Below are 20604 nucleotides of genomic sequence, written 5' to 3' on the forward strand. Positions count from 1 at the left end.
GAGTTCATCCAAAACTCTGCTACATGTATGCTAACTCACAGCAAGTCTTGTTCACCCATCACCCCTGTGCTCGCTGACCTACATTGGCTCCCAGTCCACCAATACCTTGATTTTAAAATTCTCATCCTCATGTTGAAATCCTTCTGTGGCCTCACCCCTTCCTACCTGGACTCGGTAGTGTCAGCAGTGTGCGTTCCCTTAACTCGGTAGTGAGCGCTGTGCATTCTCTGAATTCGGTAGTGTTAACGTTGTCTGTTCTCTGAAATCAGTAGTGTTAGCACTGTGCCTTGTCTGAACTCTGTAGCCTGCTTGACAATGACTGGATCAAATTACACATTCCAGAGAACTTGAATTATTCTGCAGCAGACTGGATCTCATTACACATTCTGGACAAAGGGTTGGGTGATTATTGTCCTCCCACCTCCTGTCAGTGGCAATAGCAGAATATGTTACTGCCGCCACAGTGGTGACAATAGATGCAACCAACAAAGAAATCAAACAGCAGTGGGAAATAATAAAACAGTGAGCAATAGAGTTCAGGAGAAATATATCCCTCTAAAAAACAAGAATAATCTAGCCAATGATGAAACACCAAGGATGAATAAAGAGATAAGATAAAATTGAAACTAAAGAAAAAGGCAAACTCTATGTAAATAGACAATAATGGAGAGGATGACAAAGGGGAATACAAAGAGGTTAGGGAAGAAGTCAGAAAAACAATTAGGAAAGCAAAGAGGAACTATGAAATTAAATTATCAAGGAATATAAAAAGAAATAGTAAAGTATTCTACAGACACATAAATAAGTAAAGGGATCTCAGGGTACAGATACACAAATTTCCAGAAGTAGCAATGCAGATTAATAAGGTCATAAAAAGGACAAACCAAGCACTGGGGTTCATTTCCAGAGGTATAGAATTGAAAAACAGAGAAGTTATGTTAAATTTTTTAGGACCTTGGTTAGACCACACTTGGAGTATTGTGCACAGTTCTGATCTCCATATTATAGAAAGGATATAGAGACATTGGAGAGGGTGCAAAAAAGATTCACAAGGATGATAGCAGAACCGAGAAGATATCCTTATCAGGAAAGGCTGAACAGGCTCGGGAAAAGAGAAGGCTATGGGGTGATTTGATAGAGGTCTTTAAGATAATGATAGGGTTTGATAGGGTAGATGTAGAGAAAATGTTTCTACTTGTGTGGGAGTCCAAAACTAGAGGTCATAAATATAAGACAGTCACTAATAAATCCAATAGGGAATTCAGGAGAAATTTCTTTACCTAAAGAGTGATAAGAATGTTGGACACACTACCATAAGCAATAGTTGAGGCAATAAGCATAGATGCATTTAGGGGAAGCTAGATAAACACACAAGGGGGAAAGGAACAGAAGGGTATGCTGATAGGGTTAGATGATGCAGGGAGGAAGGAGGCTCGTGTGGAGCATAAATACTGGCACAGACCAGTTGGGCTGAATGGCCTGTTTCTGTGCTGTAGACTCAATGTAAAATCTAAAAAATAAATTAATTACCTTTTGTCCTTGAAAACCTTCAGGTCCTTGATCTCCAGGGGATCCAGGGTAACCCTTAAATGTAACGCAAAATAAAAATATAGCATTCTGTAAACTTTAGTGCAACATATTGCAGTTTCTTTCCAATGCAATTTTGTTCCACAGAAACAAGTGAGAATATTTACTTATTAAATAAAATAAATAGTACATATAATTTATGTTACAGGTTTTAAATGACACCAAACAAACAAGCCTCACATTACACCAAGCATATATTTTATTCAATACTAATTTCAAACAATGGCCTAATAGTTAATAGAAAAATACATAATTTAATTAATGCATTGAACCATCTGGAGCAGATTGCAACAATGACATTTTGTTCTTTTCAATGACACGTGTCAGTACTTATATATTGATTGCTACATGCTTTCAGATGGCAAATACGTATTCCTGAACCTTGTTGCACTGCATCAGTGAAATAATGGGAGCAAATGGAAGTAGCAGAGGTGACAGTGTACAACTGGGACTGATTAGAAAGTGATCATCAAATGAAGGGATGCAGACAATTTAACAAACCACAAAAGCATTTTTAAAATTAGAACCATTGACCTGGAAATTGTGTGGGTTGCAATGTTGCCCATACGAATGAAAGTTGCCCTGTGATTTTACAATAATCAATTTTATATCATTTCATCCTTTTGAGGAATTCTGGTGATTTTCTTCACTGTGGCTTAAGACTATGGCTGTTGACAGGTGACTCAGCCAAAATGGCAAAACATACCCCTATAATTTGTTCCCAATGATAACTTCACAGTTGGCTTGTCCAGGAGAAACACTAACAGCACATTCATTAATCAATAAGAGGTTCGTTCTATCCCTTAATGATATTTATTAGAACTTTTTTATGACAATGATATTTAGATTTCATCATCTTTTATATTTTATCCCCAATTAAAACAAACTGATTAACTCCTTCATTAAAGTAGCAGAGGAATGACTTTCATGCAAATTCCTTAATTGTTTGTACATTATTATCCTAGAACATCACAGAAAAGTCATTGCGTGCTGTATTCATACTACTGGTGGATTGAGTTTGGTTTTCACCAGCATGAATACTGTAAGCTTACTGTGATCTATAGCTGATTACAAAAAATTTATGGGGTGGATTTTGATTGCAGGCAATTTTTGGACCTTTGGTGGGCTGGGCGATCGGGCCAGCTGCCTGATCACGTAAGCACAAGACCCAATCGGTTTTGATGGTCGAGCCTAATTTGCATCTTGTTGGATTGCCCACGTGTCTGTAGCGGTGATGGGTCGCCCACCCAAATAGGGTGGCTGGATTTCAGCTAGTCCCGGCACAAATTTAAAGGATGAAAGCACCTCTTAAAGAAAGGAGTCACTTCACCCATTGCAAATTGTGGCTGATGCAGGGATTTCTTCACAGCAGCATGTCAAAGACAAGAGCCCCTAGGTTCAGTGACACAGTGGTGGAGGCGTCACAGTCAAACCTGATGCTTTCCTTACTTAATGCTCACAGCAGGAGATACTGAATAATGAAACTTGCTTAGAATTTAAGCGCCCAACTGCGTGAACTACTGAGTTGTCCCCACACCACCAACCTATGATTCTAATCACTTAACCTGCTACAGTATGAGCTGTTCTCATGGCACTGAGATTTTAATTGTGAGCGTGTAACCATTTATAATATAATCTAAGATACATTCAATAATTTGTTTAAAATGTTTTTTTTTTACCTGTACTCCTCTCAGTCCCCTTGGGCCTACTGGGCCTTCTGGGCCCTAAAAAAATAAGATAAAACATTGAAACTGTAGAACAGGCATAGAGAAGATTTATTTCATAGTTGCCTACAAGTGGATAAGCTAGTGGGGGTACTTCAATTTACTGTAAAATGTATAAATAATATTAAGATATTGGCTTACAGAACACGCTTTTTCAACAAATTATGTTGTGCTGTAAAGTTTTAATAAACAAGCTGAAAACAGTAGAGCAAAAAGTGCACATACCCTGTCACCTTTTGTTCCTGGAAGCCCACATTCACCTCTTTCACCCTTAGAATTAATAAACAAAGTTAGAATTTAAAATACTTGCTACTTTAAGTACAGTAATATAGGATTATTAAATTATTCCAGATTTCCCTTAGCAATTACAAAATCATATTTTATTATCAAATGCATTGCTCTTCTAATAAATATGAGCTCACAAGATAATTACGGATGAGGAAAGCCATTTGGCACATCTTAATTCATCCATCCAAAAAGATCCTAAAATTCCCCCCATTGTAGCATTTAATAGTTGCTTAAATGATTCCAAGCATTTCACCTCCACTACTCTACCTCAAAGCCCATTAAGAATGTTCACGCTTTGTAGGAAGCGAAAATTTCCCTTATCAATCCTAAAATTAGTTTTTACTAATTTGAACCCATGTCCCACTGTTCTACTCCCACAATTTAATTTTAGTAATATTCTGGACTTATCTTTTCCATTCTATTAACTATCTTATTTGCCTCTGTAAGATCACCTCTTAAACGCCTCCTTTCTAAGCTGAAAAGCCCACGTTTCTCCGGTCTTTCTTTACATCTCAGACCTCTGATAGTCTTGTGGCTCTTCTCTACACTGCCTCCAGCTCCTAAATGTCTCCCGGTGACCAAAATTGAACCCAATATTTGAGGTATGGTCTGACCAGAACACTCTAAATTTTGGATCATTACCTTCTCTGACTTATATTCTAATAATTTGGCAATGTAGTTCAACAATCTATTGATTTTATTGATTGCTGCTTTGAATTGGTTGACATATTTAGCATTAAGCCGACTAAGACTCTTAGGTTTCTTTAAGCTTTTTACCCATAGATATTTCAACACCATTTATGGAGTACTTGTGTCACCAATTTTTCCTTCCTATGTGCAATACCGTACACTAGTCAGCATTAAATTCCATTTCCCATTGCTCTGCCCACATATATAGTGCATCCAACGCATTCTGTAATTTCTGAGCCCCACTGCCCCTTCTCCTTTGTATTATCCAAAAATTTGACCACTTTGCACTGAAGTTTACCAAAATTAATATTTCTGAATCCTGGTCATTTACGTAGATTAGAAACTGCAGTAGTATCAACAAGTCGTCCTGAACCACTCCAATCATTATTTTCCCCCACCCCATCATGAATCCTCGATGGGTAGTTGTTGTTTCCTACTCCAGCCAGTTTCTTATCCATTCCCAAGGTTTACCCTGAATCCCGAAAACTTTGAGTTTAACTTCATGTGGAACTTTGTCAAAAGCCTTTTGGAAGTCAAGGTATACCACATCATAGGACTTTCCACAGTCCATCTGGGTTGTCAATTCCTCAAGAAAAGCAAAGAAATTTTTCAGATAGGACCTTCCTTTAGATTAAAACTGCCTGTGGTGAGCTGCTTGAAAGAACATTCTATTTTACCAAAATTAATACTTTAACAAGTATGTAATGAGAGGCTAGAACATAAGAACATAAGAAATTGGAGCAGGAGTAGGCCAATCGGCCCCTCGAGCCTGCTCCGCCATTCAATAAGATCATGGCTGATCTGATCCCAACCACAAATCTAAAGAACACAAGAAGTCGGAGCAGGACCCGGCCACATAGCCCCTGGGCCCTCTCCGCCACCCACAGGGCATTGACCGATCCGAACTCAGCTTCATGTCCAATTTCCTGCCCGCTCCCCATAACCCCTAATTCCCTTTACTTCTAGGAAACTGTCTATTTCTGTTTTAAATTTATCTAATGATGTAGCTTCCACAGCTTCCTGGGGCAGCAAATTCCACAGACCTACCACCCTCTGAGTGAAGAAGTTTCTCCTCATCTCAGTTTTGAAAGAGCAGCCCCTTATTCTAAGATTATGCCCCCTAGTTCTAGTTTCACCCATCTTTGGGAACATCCTTACTGCATCCACCCGATCAAGACCCTTCACAATCTTATATGTTTCAATAAGATCGCCTCTCATTCTTCTGAACTCCAATGAGTAGAGTCCCAATCTACTCAACCTCTCCTCATATGTCCGCCCCCTCATCCCCGGGATTAACCGAGTGAACCTTCTTTGTACTGCCTCGAGAGCAAGTATGTCTTTTCTTAAGTATGGAGACCAAAACTGTATGCAGTATTCCAGGTGCGGTCTCACCAATACCTTATATAACTGCAGCAATACCTCCTTGTTTTTATATTCTATCCCCCTAGCAATAAAAGCCAACATTCCGTTGGCTTTCTTGATCACCTGCTGCACCTGCATACCAACTTTTTGATTTTCTTGCACTAGGACCCCCAGATCCCTTTGTACTGCACTACTTTCCAGTCTCTCGCCATTAAGAAAATAACTTGCTCTCCGATTTTTCCTGCCAAAGTGCATAACCTCACATTTTCCAATATTATATTGCATCTGCCAAATCTCCGCCCACTCACCCAGCCTGTCTATATCCCCTTGCAGGTTTTTTATGTCCTCCTCACTCTCTACTTTCCCTCCCATCTTTGTATCATCTGCAAATTTTGATATGTTGCACTCGGTCCCCTCCTCCAAATCGTTAATATAGATTGTAAAGAGTTGGGGACCCAGCACCGACCCCTGTGGAACACCACTGGTGACTGGTTGCCAGTCCGAAAATGAACCATTTATCCCAACTCTCTGCTTCCTGTTTGATAACCAATCCTCCACCCATGCCAGAATATTACCCCCAATCCCGTGATTTTTTATCTTAAGTAATAATCTTTTATGTGGCACCTTGTCGAATGCCTTCTGGAAGTCTAAATACACTACGTCCACTGGTTCCCCTTTATCCACCCTATACGTTATATCCTCGAAGAACTCAAGCAAATTTGTCAGACATGACTTCCCCTTCATAAAGCCATGCTGACTTTGTCCTATTAAATTATGCTTATCTAAATGTTCCGTTACTGTCTCCTTAATAATAGACTCCAAAATTTTACCCACCACAGATGTTAAGCTAACTGGCCTATAATTTTCAGCCTTCTGCCTACTACCCTTTTTAAATAACGGTGTTACATTAGCAGTTTTCCAATCTGCCGGGACCTCTCCTGAGTCCAGGGAATTTTGGAAAACTATCACCAAAGCATCCACAATCCCTACTGCCACTTCCCTCAAGACCCTAGGATGGAAGCCATCAGGTCCAGGGGATTTATCCGCCTTGAGTCCCATTATTTTACTGAGTACCATCTCTTGAGTGATTTTAATCGTATTTAGCTCCTCCCCCCCGAGAGTCCCCTGTTTGTCCAGTGTTGGGATATTCTTAGTGTCCTCTACTGTAAAGACTGAAACAAAATATTTGTTCAGCATTTTTGCCATCTCCATGTTTCCCACCATTAATTTCCCGGTCTCATCCTCTAAGGGACCTATGTTTGCCTTAGCCACCCTTTTTCTTTTTATATAACTATAGAAACTCTTGCTATCTGTTTTTATATTTTTTGCTAATTTCTTTTCATAATCTAACTTCCCTTTCTTAATCAATCCTTTAGTTACTTTTTGCTGTCTTTTGAAGAATTCCCAATCTTCTATCCTCCCACTAAGTTTGGCTACCTTATATGTCCTTGTTTTTAGTCGGATACTATCCTTGATTTCTTTACTTAGCCACGGGTGGCTGTCATTTCTTTTACACCCTTTTTTCCTCAGTGGAATATATTTATTTTGAAAGTTGTAAAATAACTCCCTAAATGAACACCACTGCTCATGTACCGTCTTACCCTTTAATCTATTTTCCCAGTCCACTTTAATCAATTCCGCTCTCATACCATCATAGTCTCCTTTATTCAAGCTCAGTACGCTTGTTTGAGAATCAACCTTCTCACCCTCTAATTGGATATGGAATTCAACCATGTTGTGGTCGCTCGTTCCAAGGGGATCCTTAACTAGGACATTATTAATTAATCCTGACTCATTACACAGGACCAGGTCCAAGGTTGCCTGCCCCCTTGTAGGATCAGTTACATACTGCTCAAGAAATCCATCCCTGATGCACTCAATGAACTCGTCCTCAAGGCTGCTCTGCCCAATTTGATTTGTCCAGTTAATATGATAATTAAAATCCCCCATAATTATGGCTGTTCCCTTATTACATGCCCCGACTATCTCCTGATTAATACTTCTTCCAGCAGAGTTGCAACTATTAGGAGGCCTATATACTACGCCCACTAATGTTTTTTTTCCCTTATTATTCCTTATCTCCACCCAAACTGTTTCATTATCTTGATGCTTTGTCCCAATATCATTTCTCTGTATTACAGTGATTCCTTCCTTTATTAACATAGCCACCCCACCTCCCCTTCCTTCCTGCCTGTCCTTCCTGATTGTTAAATACCCTGGCATATTTAATTCCCAGTCGTTGTCACCCTGCAGCCATGTTTCTGTAATGGCCACAAGATCATACCCATACGTAGTTATTTGTGCCGTTAACTCGTCCATTTTATTACGAATGCTACGTGCATTCAGATAAAGAACTTTCAAATCTGTTTTGTGACGCTTAGTTCCTGCTTTTTCCTTTTTTAACACTTTACCTATTACTCCATACCTTCTGTCCCTTCCTGTTACGCTTTCCTCTCTCTCCCTGCTCAGGTTCCCAACCTCCTAATAGGCTAATAGGAGAAAAATTGGAATGTTCTTATAAGGGGCCATCACGCTATGTATTTCCTATCACAAATAAATGCATCTTATTGCATTGAATAACTATCATTTCAAAATAAGAAGGGGTGAAATTGGATATGGACGGGGTCGCAAAACAAGTGTAATCGCATTTGTCCGTTATACGACACACCCGATATTCAGTCAAGTCAATGGGACTGAATTTCGGGTGGGGCGTCTAACAGGCATCTGATGCGATATCGCCTGTTTTGCATCCCCATCCATGTCTAATTTCACCTCCAAAGTGTACTGAATAGAACACTTGTTTGTTTATGATCACCATCATTTATTTTAAGCAGATAACTTAATGAATCTTCACGCTTTTGAAACCCAAGTTTAGTGTCACTTAATCACTACTTCCTGATTTATCTTGATCTTTCACTGTTTGCAATGCTTCTGCTGCCTTGCATTATGGGTCTAGGTCCTACACCTTGCCTACTCAAAAAAAATGCTTCAACCAGTCTACGTACCTGTTCACCTTTGTAACCAGCTCTTCCCTATAATTATAAATAAAATAAAAACTTTAGCAATCTAGATATTCACCAACAAAAACACAGCTGTCAGTAAAGTTAGATGAATAGCAGAATAGCATAGCTATAAACACAAATGAGTTCATTTCAACATTTGTTCTCCAGAACATGCTGCGACCTCAGAATGTTTAATTTTGTCACAATGAGGTACCAACAGGTGACAATGTTTATCATTAACCTTAACATTTGGCACAATGCAAATCTAAGAGCTGAAACACCTGTTTCTTTGTTACTATAAATCTAGATAAACATACACTCATCAATTAATTAGTGCCTTTAGATTATAGGATTGCATGGTTATCATATATTAACATTTTCCCTCATTAGGACAGGGTCCTTTATAATATAATTTTGAATATAATGGGGCGGTTTATGTCTCCGACTTGTTTACTTGATGTTATAACTTTAAGGAAGGAAAGAGATAACATAAAAGGTAACAGAGAGGGTATGGTTGCATAGTGCTTATGTTATTAGAGTAGTAATCCAGAGGCCTGGACCAATAATCCAGAATTATGAGTTCAAATCCTGCCACTGCAGCTGGGGAAATTTAAATTCAATTAATTAAGTAAAAAATCTGGAATAAAAAAAAATAGTATCAGTAATGGTGGCCACGAAACTACTGGATAGTCGTAAAAACCCATTTGGTTCACTAATGCCCTTTAGGGAAAGAAACCTGCCGTCTCTTACCCGGTCTGGCCTATATGTGACTCCAGACCCACAGCAATGTGGTTGATTCTTAATTGCACTCTGAAATGGCCTAGCAAGCCACTCAGTTGTACAATCTCGCTACAGAAAGTCACAATCAGAATAAAACCAGACGGACCACCTGGCATCGGACCACTAGGCACCGGACATGACAAAGGCAAACCAAGCCCAATTAACCCTGCAAAGTCCTCCTCACTAACATCTGGGGACTTGTGCCAAAATTGGGAGAGCTGTCCCACAGACTAGTCAAGCAACAGCCTGACATAGCCATACTCACAGAATCATACCTTTCAGCCAACGTCCCAGACTCTTCCATCACCATCCCTATGTGAGTATGTCCTGTCCCACCAGCAGGAAGGAGTGGCTCTGGGAGTCCTCAACATTGACTCCGGACCCCAGGAAATCTCATGGCATCAGGTCAAACATGGAAACCTCCTGCTGATTACCATCTACTGCCCTCCCTCAACTGATGAATCAGTCCTCCTCCATGTTGGCCACTACTTGGAGGAAGCACTGAGGGTAGCAAGGCCACAGAATGTACTCTGGGTGGGGGACTTCAATGTCTATCACCAAGAGTGGCTCGATAGCACTAATGCTGGCCGAGTCCTGAAGGACACAGCTGTCAAACTGGGCCTGCGGCAGGTGATGAGCGAACCAACAAGAGGGCAAAACTTACTTGACCTCGTCCTCACCAATCTACCTGTCGCAAATGCATCTGTCTATGACAGTATTGGTAGGAGTGACCACCACACAGTCCTTGTGGAGACGAAGTCCCATCCTCACAATGAGGACACCATCCAACGTTTGTGTGGCATTAACACCATGCTAAACAGGATAGATTTGGGATAGATTCAGAACAGATCTAGCAGCTCAAAACTGGGCATCCATGAGGCGCTGTGGGCCATCATCAGCAGCAGGATTGTATTCTAGCACAATCTGTAACCTCATGGCCTGGCATATTCCTCACTGTACCATTGCCAACAAGCCAGGGGATCAACCCTGGTTCAATGAGGAGTGTAGAAGAGCATGCCAGGAGCAGCACCAGGCATACCTAAAAATGAGGTGCTAGCCTGGTGAAGCTACAACACAGGACTACATGCATGTTAAACAGTGGAAGCAACATGCTATAGACAAAGCTAAGTGATTCCACAACCAGCGGACCAGATCAAAGCTCTGCAGTTCTGCCACATCCAGTCGTGAATGGTGGTGGACAATTAAACAACTAGGAGGAGGAGGCTGTGTAAACATCCCCATTCTCAATGATGGCGGAGTCCAGCACGTGAGTGCAAAAAACAAGGCTGAAGTGTTTGCAACCATTTTCAGCCAGAAGTGCCGAGTGGATGAACCATCTCGGCCTCCTCCCGATATCCCCACCATCACAGAAGCCAGTCTTCAGCCAATTCGATTCACTCCACGTCATATCAAGAAACAGCTGAGTGCACTGGATACAGCAAAGGCTATGGGCCCCAGCAACATCCCGGCTGTAGTGCTGAAGATTTGTGCTCCAGAACTAGCCGCACCTCTAGCCAAACTGTTACAGTACAGCTATAACACTGGCATCTACCCGACAATGTGGAAAATTGCCCAGGTATGTCCCGTCCACAAAAAGCAGGATAAATCCTATCTGGCCAATTACCGCCCCATCAGTCTACTCTCAATCATCAGCAAAGTGATGGAAGGTATCGTCGACAGTGCTATCAAGCGGCACTTACTCACCAATAACCTGCTCACCGATGCTCAGTTTGGGTTCCGCCAGGACCGCTCGATTCCAGACCTCATTACAGCCTTGGTCCAAACATGGACAAAAGAGCTAAATTCCAGAGGTGAGGTGAGAGTGGCTGTCCTTGACATCAAGGCAGCATTTGACCGAGTGTGGCATCAAGGAGCCCTAGTAAAATTGAAGTCAATGGGAATCGGGGGAAAACTCTCCAGTGGCTGGAGTCATATCTGGCACAAAGGAAGATAGTGGTTGTTGGAGGCCAATTATCTCAGCCCCAGGACATTGCTGCAGGAGTTCCTCAGGGCAGTGTCCCAGGTCCAGCCATCTTCAGCTGCTTCATCAAAGTCCTTCCCTCATCATAAGGTCAGAAATGGGGATGTGCGCTGATGATTGCACAGTGTTCAGTTCCATTCGCAACCCCTCAGATAATGAAGCAGTCTATGCCCGCATGCAGCAAGACCTGGACAACATCCAGGCTTGGGCTGATAAGTGGCAAGTAACATTCGCGCCAGGCAAGTGCCAGGCAATGACCATCTCCAAAAGAGAGAGTCTAACCACCTCCCCTTGACATTCAACGGCATTACCATCGCTGAATCCCCCACCATCAACATCCTGGGGGTCACCATTGACCAGAAACTTAACTGGACCATCTACAGGTCCATCTGCAGCAAGTCGACAAGGCTTCTTCGACGGCACCTCTCAAACCCGCGACCTCGACCACCTAGAAGGATAAGGGTAGCAGGCGCATGGGAACAACACCACCTACACCCCTCCAGGCTGGGTATGCTGCAGCGAGTGACTCACCACTTGACTCCCTAAAACCTTTCCACCATCTACACGGCACAAGTCAGGAGTGTGATGGAATACTCTCCACTTGCCTGGATGAGTGCAGCTCCAACAACACTCAAGAAGCTCGACACCATCCAGGACAAAGCAGCCAGCTTGATTGGCACCCCATCCACCACCCTAAACATTCATTCCCAATCACCACTGGCGCACCATGGCTGCAGTGTGTACCATCTACAGGATGCACTGCAGCAACTCGCCAAGGCTTTTTCAACAGCATCTCCTAAACCCATGACCTCTACCACCTAGAAGGACAAGGGCAGCAGGCACATGGGAACAACACCACCTGCACGTTCCCCTCCAAGTCACACACCATCCTGACTTGGAAATATATCGCCGTTCCTTCCTCGTCGTTGGGTCAAAATCCTGGAACTCCCTACCTAACATCTCTGCGGGAGAACCTTCACCACAGGGACCGCAGCGGTTCAAGAAGGCGGCTCACCACCACCTTCTCAAGGGCAATTAGGGATGGGCAATAAATGCTGGTCTTGCCAGCGATGCTCACATCCCATGAACAAATATAAAAAAATGCATGAGAATTCAGAGTAGGAGCTGAGGACAGAGAATACCATCAGTTTAATGTGTGATGTAATTGTGCTGTGTAAAGATATTTGCATGACATTCCTTTGTTCAATATTTTAATTAAAGCTGTAAATTGTTTAAAATAAATGAGTTATCAACTTTGTTAAAATAATTGACAGACAATTTTCATACAAATGCACTAAATAAAAAGCCAGCTGTGGCTGAAGATTGCAGCAGCAGGCTTGGGGAGCACCAGATATGTAAGGAATGGCACTGGGCTCACACAGCTGACTATCAGCTAGCTTGACTGCAATACCCAAATATTTTTGTGCCACTTTTCAGAATGTCTAACACAGGTGCAACTGACACAGGCAGCCAAACAAGGGACCAGGGTATAGCAGAGAGGCAGAGAAGACGCCAGAATTTCTCAGAAAAAGACCTGCAAACCCTTCTGGTTCAAATTAAGCTTGGAGACACAGATCGCTGGGTGTCCATGGCAGGAAACCTGCCATAAAATGTTACTCGTGCCATGTGCAGGGAGGTGGCACTGATACTGAGTGTCAACTCTCTCACTTCCAGGACTGCAGACCAGAGGTGGAAAAGGGTCAATGACCTGACTAGGGCAGGCAAGGTATCACACTGGCCACACTCTCTTTTCTTCTTTGGGCACCCTGGCACCAGTACACTCATCACCCTCTAAAATCTGTACAACTAACAATGCACTCTGGTTAAGAGGAGCACTAACTCGGGTTCTTACAGTATGGCTGCCCATCTCTCCTAACAACAATCACTTGCATGTACACTCCTAGAACCCCTTCTTCCACTTTAACAGGGTGATATCATCACATCTCTTAATTCAGCTCTCCAATGTCATTTGGCACACAGTTCTCAACTGCTAGCTTCATCTGATTAACTCATTTGTGTTGCAGGAGCAAATGGCGCACAATGCTTATGATACCTTGGAAGTCAATCTGCCTCTTTCTGCCGTCTTTCAGGATAGCAGCACATCAGGCCTCCGTCCTTCCCCCTTGGAGCACTATGTCAGTGGAATATAGAAGGCAACACTAAGCTGCCAAGGAATAAGTTCTAGAGATGTAGCCAGTAGCGACTCCCTGCCAGGAGCAAGCTGCCATGAGAGAAGGGCCACCTCAGTCCCATGACCTTTTTGTAGAACATGGTTTACTACAATAATGTATATTTTATTCCAAATGCACTTGCAGACTTTCTCCAAGAAATGCAAAATAATTGTGTCATTGAAACGAAGAGAATGCCGCTAGACTCTAATCATTGACGGCTTTGTTATGACATCACCTTCCTCTCTCTTATCCCTCATGCACGCGGTTTGTATAGATTTCTGAAGTGTCTTCTTTTTTGTGTTATTTAGAAACAGCCAGCTCCCTACCTGTTTATGTCCACGTTCACAAACTTGACAGAATATGACACGGCAACAAGGTTAAATTTTCAAACAGTGTAAATCATACCTCCATTCCGTCCCTTCCTGGAATTCCACTCAGACCTGATTCACCCTATTAAACACAGTTTTAAAAACATCAGCTAAACAGTTGCTAGAAGCATATTGTAACAAACATTGTATATAAAGGCTGGTTGTCAATTTACTTCATTCAGTGCAATTACTGAAATAGACCTACCTTATGTCCTTTTAGACCCGGAGCACCATCATCACCAGGACGCCCTTTTTTCCCCTAAAACAATGCATTAACATAAACATTTTAAAAAGTAGAAAATTATCATCCTGACCAACTTCAAAAATTCCATGTTTCAGTTATTTGAATAATAAATGACTTCACTAATGTAAATGTTACTTAATTAATATAGGCATGTGAATAACCAACACCAGGAGATATTTTATTGTATTGTTAATATTGTACAAGCCACACAACTTTTACCATTGAGTGAGAAAAATCACCTCCCAGCAACCACCTATCAGTAACACACACACATACTCCGGGAAAGAAAGAATAAGTTTGTGCACGGATTCAATACACTTGCTGTTAACCTATGACTCAGAACAACCATCATCTGGCAAGGTCTGAGAACAAATTACAACAGTTTACCATTCCATTGATAACTAAAGTTTATAATTTTTTATCACGAAAATCTGAAATTCAACTCGGATCACCTTTGGTAGGAAGTTTTCCGAGGCAATGCCAGCACCATCTTTTTTTTGTTGGGTAGGTGGAAACAGCCTCAGTCTTTCATAGCAGTTTCTGGTGTGGGGCACAAAATGTACATCAACTAGCCTAATGTGATGGCAAGACCTAATATGGTGTGGCCTGTGTTTCCCTATTAGCACCATCACACATCCCAAGATGAAGTAATGATTAATAAGAAAATAATTTACAAACACCTGGGTTAAGTTGTAAATGTTGTCTTATGGTGGTCAGTAGGTTTTTCTGGCTATTAAACAGATGGCATTCTAATTGTAAAAGTCTTCAAATTACATGTGAGAATTCCTGGAATCTCACTTTTGAACACCTGTTTTATGGCACTGCAGCTGCCAATTCCACTACTGAATGATTTGTAACAGTATCATTGGCACTTACTATTGAAAGCAAATGCAAGCCTCAACTTGAATCCTTTGTATTACTGCCAGCAAATAGCTTTTCTGCTGATTATTGAAATATATTATAAACTGAGTAAAGTAACACTTGCCATTATTCAAATCAATGAAACAAACTATAGAAGGCTTTCCAGCATTATCTTTACAACTACTTTTTGCTAAAATTAATGAACAGTGTAAAATATACTTTTAAAGTGTTAAAATAATATACAAGGGTCTATCAACAGAGAATATTTAATGGTATTTTTGAATTTCCAAACAATCTGGCTGACGAAGAGAGAACAAATATGACTATCGATTAAAATCTGATGAAGTGTTTTAAGTTACTGAGCTGATTTATTACTTCTTACAGTAACCTAAAAGGGCACACAGACTGCCCACTTTGAAAGAAATCCAGTCTTTAATGAGCTGGGGACACTTGTAGGGTCTGGAAAAATACAGAGCAGAGTTTTTCTTTTAAGTTCTAAGGTGATAAATCACTTCTTACAAGGGAAATAGGAATGTAAACGGAATACCAGGGTGGTACCAAGTATAGTGCACTGGTAAGCTAAAGCAATGCATTACACAATGGCACAATGCGCTCCGTCACAGGGTTGGACAATGTGCTGTATCACAGGGCGGTACAGTGCGCTGTATCACAGGGCGGTACAGTGCGCTGTATCACAGGGCGGTACAGTGCGCTGTATCACAGGGCGGCACAGTGTGCAGTGCAACAGGGTGGTACAATGTGCAGTGCCACAGGGTGGTACAATGTGCAGTGCCACAGGGTGGTACAATGCATTAAACTATTGATGCCCAAACTATACGATAAATTCTCAGCCTGATTATCTTTTGGGAGGAAGGGAAGTGGAGGAGCTAAGGGGAGGCGAAGTACTTTCTCCTAATAAAAGAGATTATTTCTACAAAGCTGCACATAGACAGCATGGTGGTTTAGTACAATAGTACATGAATACACTGGGCCATAGAACAGTGGGTATCAGCGTCATGCATTTGATCCTCAGTGTGCTGAGCTCACAATCTTGGCTGTGCCAGCCCAGTGAAGAGCTGATCTTTTATGTCAGTAATGACACTAACTGTTCCAAAGGTGGACATGATTTGATCAAGGCATTAAAGTATTGTAACGGTTCTCTAACTTGTACTAACAAAATAAGTGTATGCTCTGCCTAATGGAAAAATGCAAATACACAAAAGCAAAAGAACATTGGATGAAGTTTCCAAGTCAAAATGGTGAAGAATAAGGGGTGGAAATCTCACCTGAGATAAAACTTACGTTGTGCAAATGTAATATTGGGGAAAATATAGGCAAAAGAGTAACAGGCATGTACGTGGTGACATTATAACAACTGAAGACCTAAAATGTAAATGTAATAACCATTTTTCTTCAATCCCTGTCTTTTAAGTGCTCCTGCCCAATGGATTTCAAGCTATATTTGATCATGTAATATCCCTGACAGCTTAATGGTCCTTGTCTTCTTGCTATTAATGTCACTACAGCTATCAAATCTATAAAATTAACCTCAGAATGAGTTAGTAGAGATACTAAATGGTATTCAAAACAAGAAACTTACAGCAGGACCAGCTGAACCTCTTTCTCCTTTTTCACAAATACATTTTGGTATTTTTGGGCACTGAAATAAATAAAAATGATTAGAAACATATATACAATGTTATATTTGGCTCCACAAAAAACTCCATAAAGTAATATCGATTTGTGACCTAAGAACATGAGAGTTTGGAATGAGAAAAGTCCACCTAAAATGCCAAGCGACTACGGCAAAAGTGAACAGGGTCCTGAATGTATTGCTCGGACTGTTCAATATAAAACTTGGGCCACGATAATAGGGTTATATAAAGATTTGGTCGTCTGGAGTATTGTGGAGAGGCAGAGACTCAGAAGGATCTGATACAGGTATTTAAAATTATTAAGGGCATCAATAACACACAAGTGTTTGAGATGATGGGGACAGATAGAACTAGAGGCCACCTATTGAAATTGAGAAAGCAGGGAGTGAGGTTGGTTGTTCAGAACTTTTATTTTTCTCAGAGAATGATCAACTTGTAGAACAGGATTCAGGAGGTGGTAGTGAGAACTGACTCGTTAGTCATTCTAGAAGGCTTTAGAAGCATTTTTGGAAAACTATAGGTTACGGCAGAAGGAAGGTCAAATATCTTATATTAAATACAACAAACATACAAAAAAAGATATTGGGTAATAACCAACAGTTTGGGGCCTCCTGGGGCTTACCCTTATTGCCTTTGAGGGGTCGGAAAAGAACTTGGAAAAAGAATTTCTTAAATAGATATGGGTCTCTATTTCTTTGCCTCTTCCAGGAGGTCCGAGTGAGAGATATAGGAATGAGTCCAATAAGAAGTGGGGCTATTCTGATGGCTATTTTTCATCCTAAGTATATAATGTATGAGCCTGCTTATGTTAAGTATATGTAAAGCCTGCTTATGTTAAGTATATGTTAATTATATAATGTAACATAACATAAGCAGGCTCATTCTGCAGTTCGTCCATGACTACCGCAATCATCTGAAAAGTTGGTGACAATTGAACGTTTAACTTAAAATTATATATACACAGAGAAAGCAATATATCATAACATGTCCCTTGTATTAAATGTGTCATTCTCCATGACATCTACAAATCAATTTCTTTGGGAAATAAATCATACTTACCCCTTCATCAGCCAATTCTGCCTGCAAAGATAAAGTACAAAAATTAGTTTTCTACATGCCTGATCACAATACTCTTCCTCAGGATCTACTGATCACCTCCCCAAATGCCATAACCATCCAGGTGTGATCAAAAAGTCAGTAGGTGGAAAACACAGGGATGGATCCACATGTTACCACTCTACGGCGCAGTGTCAACATACTGTGCTCCCAGGTCAACTATTCCACAGATAATTTTACGATATGTGGAAGAATTTTAAAATGTCATCAGGAAACAAATTTATTCACTGGGAAGTTGAGATTTGAAAACTCAATTATCAAATGTGTGGATTTTAACCATTGGAGCAAATAAAAAGATTTTTCTTAAGTTTAGACTTTTCCTTAAATTGTATTAAAATGAAAATTATACGTGTCTTAATATTTGGCATAGTTAGCAACTGAAGCTCAATCATTTTGTTTTACCTCAAGCATCCGAAATATAGTGATTGAACAAAAATCCATCAATCATATGGTACGTGCAACATCAGTAAAAGATGCAAATCTAACAAGGCTAAACTCCTCACATAATTGACACCACATTTTCACACATATTGTAAACCCATCAAATTTGCCTTCTAGCCATCTGCTGAATAATTCACAATGACTACAGGATACCAGCCATTAAGTTAAGTATCCCCCATAAATCTTAAGCCTAATGAATCCTCATTTTAACATAAGAACATAAGAAATAGGAGCAGAAGTAGGCCAATCGGCCCCTCGAGCCTGCTCCGCCATTCAATAAGATCATGGCTGATCTGATCCTAACCTCAAATCTAAATTCATGTCCAATTTCCTGCCCGCTCTCCGTAACCCCTAATTCCCTTTACTTCTAGGAAACTGTCTATTTCTGTTTTAAATTTATTTAATGATGTAGCTTCCACAGCTTCCTGGGGCAGCAAATTCCACAGACCTACTACCCTCTGAGTGAAGAAGTTTCTCCTCATCTCAGTTTTGAAAGAGCAGCCCCTTATTCTAAGATTATGCCCCCTAGTTCTAGTTTCACCCATGCTTGGGAACATCCTTACCGCATCCACCCAATCAAGCCCCTTCACAATCTTATATGTTTCAATAAGATCGCCTCTCATTTTAATCTTACATAGTATGTTACAGCACAGAAGGAGGCCATTCGGCCCATCGTGCCTGTGCCGGCTGTTTGAAAGAGTTATTCAATTAGTCCCATTCCCCTGCTCTTTCCCCATAAACCTGTAAATTGTTTCCCTTCAAGTATTTATTTTTACTTTATTTCACTCAAAAGGTTTATCAGCTAACATTAGTAAATATTATCATTATAACATCAGTACTGTAACTTCTTCCATTATACTGTGTGCCATTGTGAACAAATGTGTCAAGGTGAGCACCAGAATAAAACATTAGAAAGGAGAAACAAGATGCACAGAGGACTGGGAGAGACAAATACCACTAGAGTAAAGAACAGTTCAGAAATAGGAACAAGCAAACAAGGGGCAAATGTAAGGCAGTCTAAGGTGAATTTGGAGTGCATGTACGTAAATGCATCTAGCGTGATAAATAAGGTTGGTGAGCTGCAGGCACAAGTCACCACATGGGACTATGATATAGTGGCAATAACAGAGACCTGGCTCAAAGGAGAGGATTGGGTGCTTAATATTCCTGGCTACAAGGTATTCATGAAAGATAGGGAAGGAAAGAAAGGAAGGGGGTGGCAGTATTGATCAAAGAAACTATTATAGCACTGAAAAAGGACGATGCAGTTGAGGGTTCAAAGACAGAATCTATTTGGCTAGAATTAAGGAACAATAGAGGAGCTATTCCGGTACTGGGTGTATACTATAGGCCACCAAATAGTGGGAAGGAGATGGAGGAGCAAATTTGCAGGCAAATTACAGAAAGATGCCATTCAATAAGATCATGGCTGATCTTCTACCTCAACTCCGCTTTCCCGCTCTATCCCTGTAATCCCTTGATTCCCCTAGTATCCAAAAATCTGTCGCTCTCAGTCTTGAATATACTCAACGACTGAGCATCCACAGCCCTCTGGGGTAGAGAATTCCAAAGATTCACAACCCTCTGCGTGACAAAATTTTTCCTCATCTCGGTCCTAAATGGCTGACCCCTTTTCTTGAGACTCTGCCCCCTAGTTCTAGACTCTCCAGCCAGGGGAAACAGCCTCTCAGCATCTACCCTGTCAAGCCCTCTCAGAATTTTATACCTTTCAGTGAGATCACCTCTCATTCGTCTAAACTCCAGAGAGTATAGGCCCATTCTACTCAATCTCTCTTCACAGGACAAGCCTCTCATCCCAGGAATCAATCTAGTGAACATCTGTTGCACCCTAAAGTAAATAGGTTAAAAAGTAACCTTGTCAGAAACTCTACGGTTAGGTCTGTGAAAACCACACGAAAATTATTCTTTTGGTTCTCCTGGAGACCATATTCAAACAGTCAAAATTGGTGGCATTGTGGACAGTGAAGAAGGTTATCTAGGATTGCAACGGGATCTTGATAAATTGGGCCAGTGGGCCGATGAATGGCAGATGGAGTTTAATTTAGATAAATGTGAGGTGATGCATTTTGGTAGATCAAATCGGGCCAGGACCTACTCCGTTAATGGTAGGGCGTTGGGGAGAGTTATAGAACAAAGAGATCTAGGAGTACAGGTTCATAGCTCCTTGAAAGTGGAGTCACAGGTGGATAGGGTGGTGAAGAAGGCATTCAGCATGCTTGGTTTCATTGGTCAGAACATTGAATACAGGAGTTGGGATGTCTTGTTGAAGTTGTACAAGACATTAGTAAGGCCACACTTGGAATACTGTGTACA

The 20604-nt window shown here is 41.0% G+C and overlaps 1 protein-coding gene across 1 annotated transcript in view; it reads right to left on the reverse strand.

Moving 5' to 3' along the window:
* Positions 1 to 20604, reverse strand: part of col28a2a (collagen, type XXVIII, alpha 2a) — a 125598-nt gene that overhangs the window by 72684 nt on the left and 32310 nt on the right. The window contains exons 3-10 of the mRNA XM_067986797.1: positions 17773 to 17793; positions 16659 to 16718; positions 14159 to 14212; positions 13991 to 14035; positions 8657 to 8683; positions 3537 to 3581; positions 3267 to 3311; positions 1531 to 1584 (exon numbers count right to left, since the gene is read on the reverse strand). Coding sequence (XP_067842898.1) covers positions 1531 to 1584; positions 3267 to 3311; positions 3537 to 3581; positions 8657 to 8683; positions 13991 to 14035; positions 14159 to 14212; positions 16659 to 16718; positions 17773 to 17793 — 351 coding nt within the window. The remainder of the gene's footprint in view (positions 1 to 1530; positions 1585 to 3266; positions 3312 to 3536; positions 3582 to 8656; positions 8684 to 13990; positions 14036 to 14158; positions 14213 to 16658; positions 16719 to 17772; positions 17794 to 20604) is intronic.

This window comes from Heptranchias perlo, chromosome 7 (genome assembly GCF_035084215.1).
Source record: "Heptranchias perlo isolate sHepPer1 chromosome 7, sHepPer1.hap1, whole genome shotgun sequence".
Taxonomy (NCBI): domain Eukaryota; kingdom Metazoa; phylum Chordata; class Chondrichthyes; order Hexanchiformes; family Hexanchidae; genus Heptranchias; species Heptranchias perlo.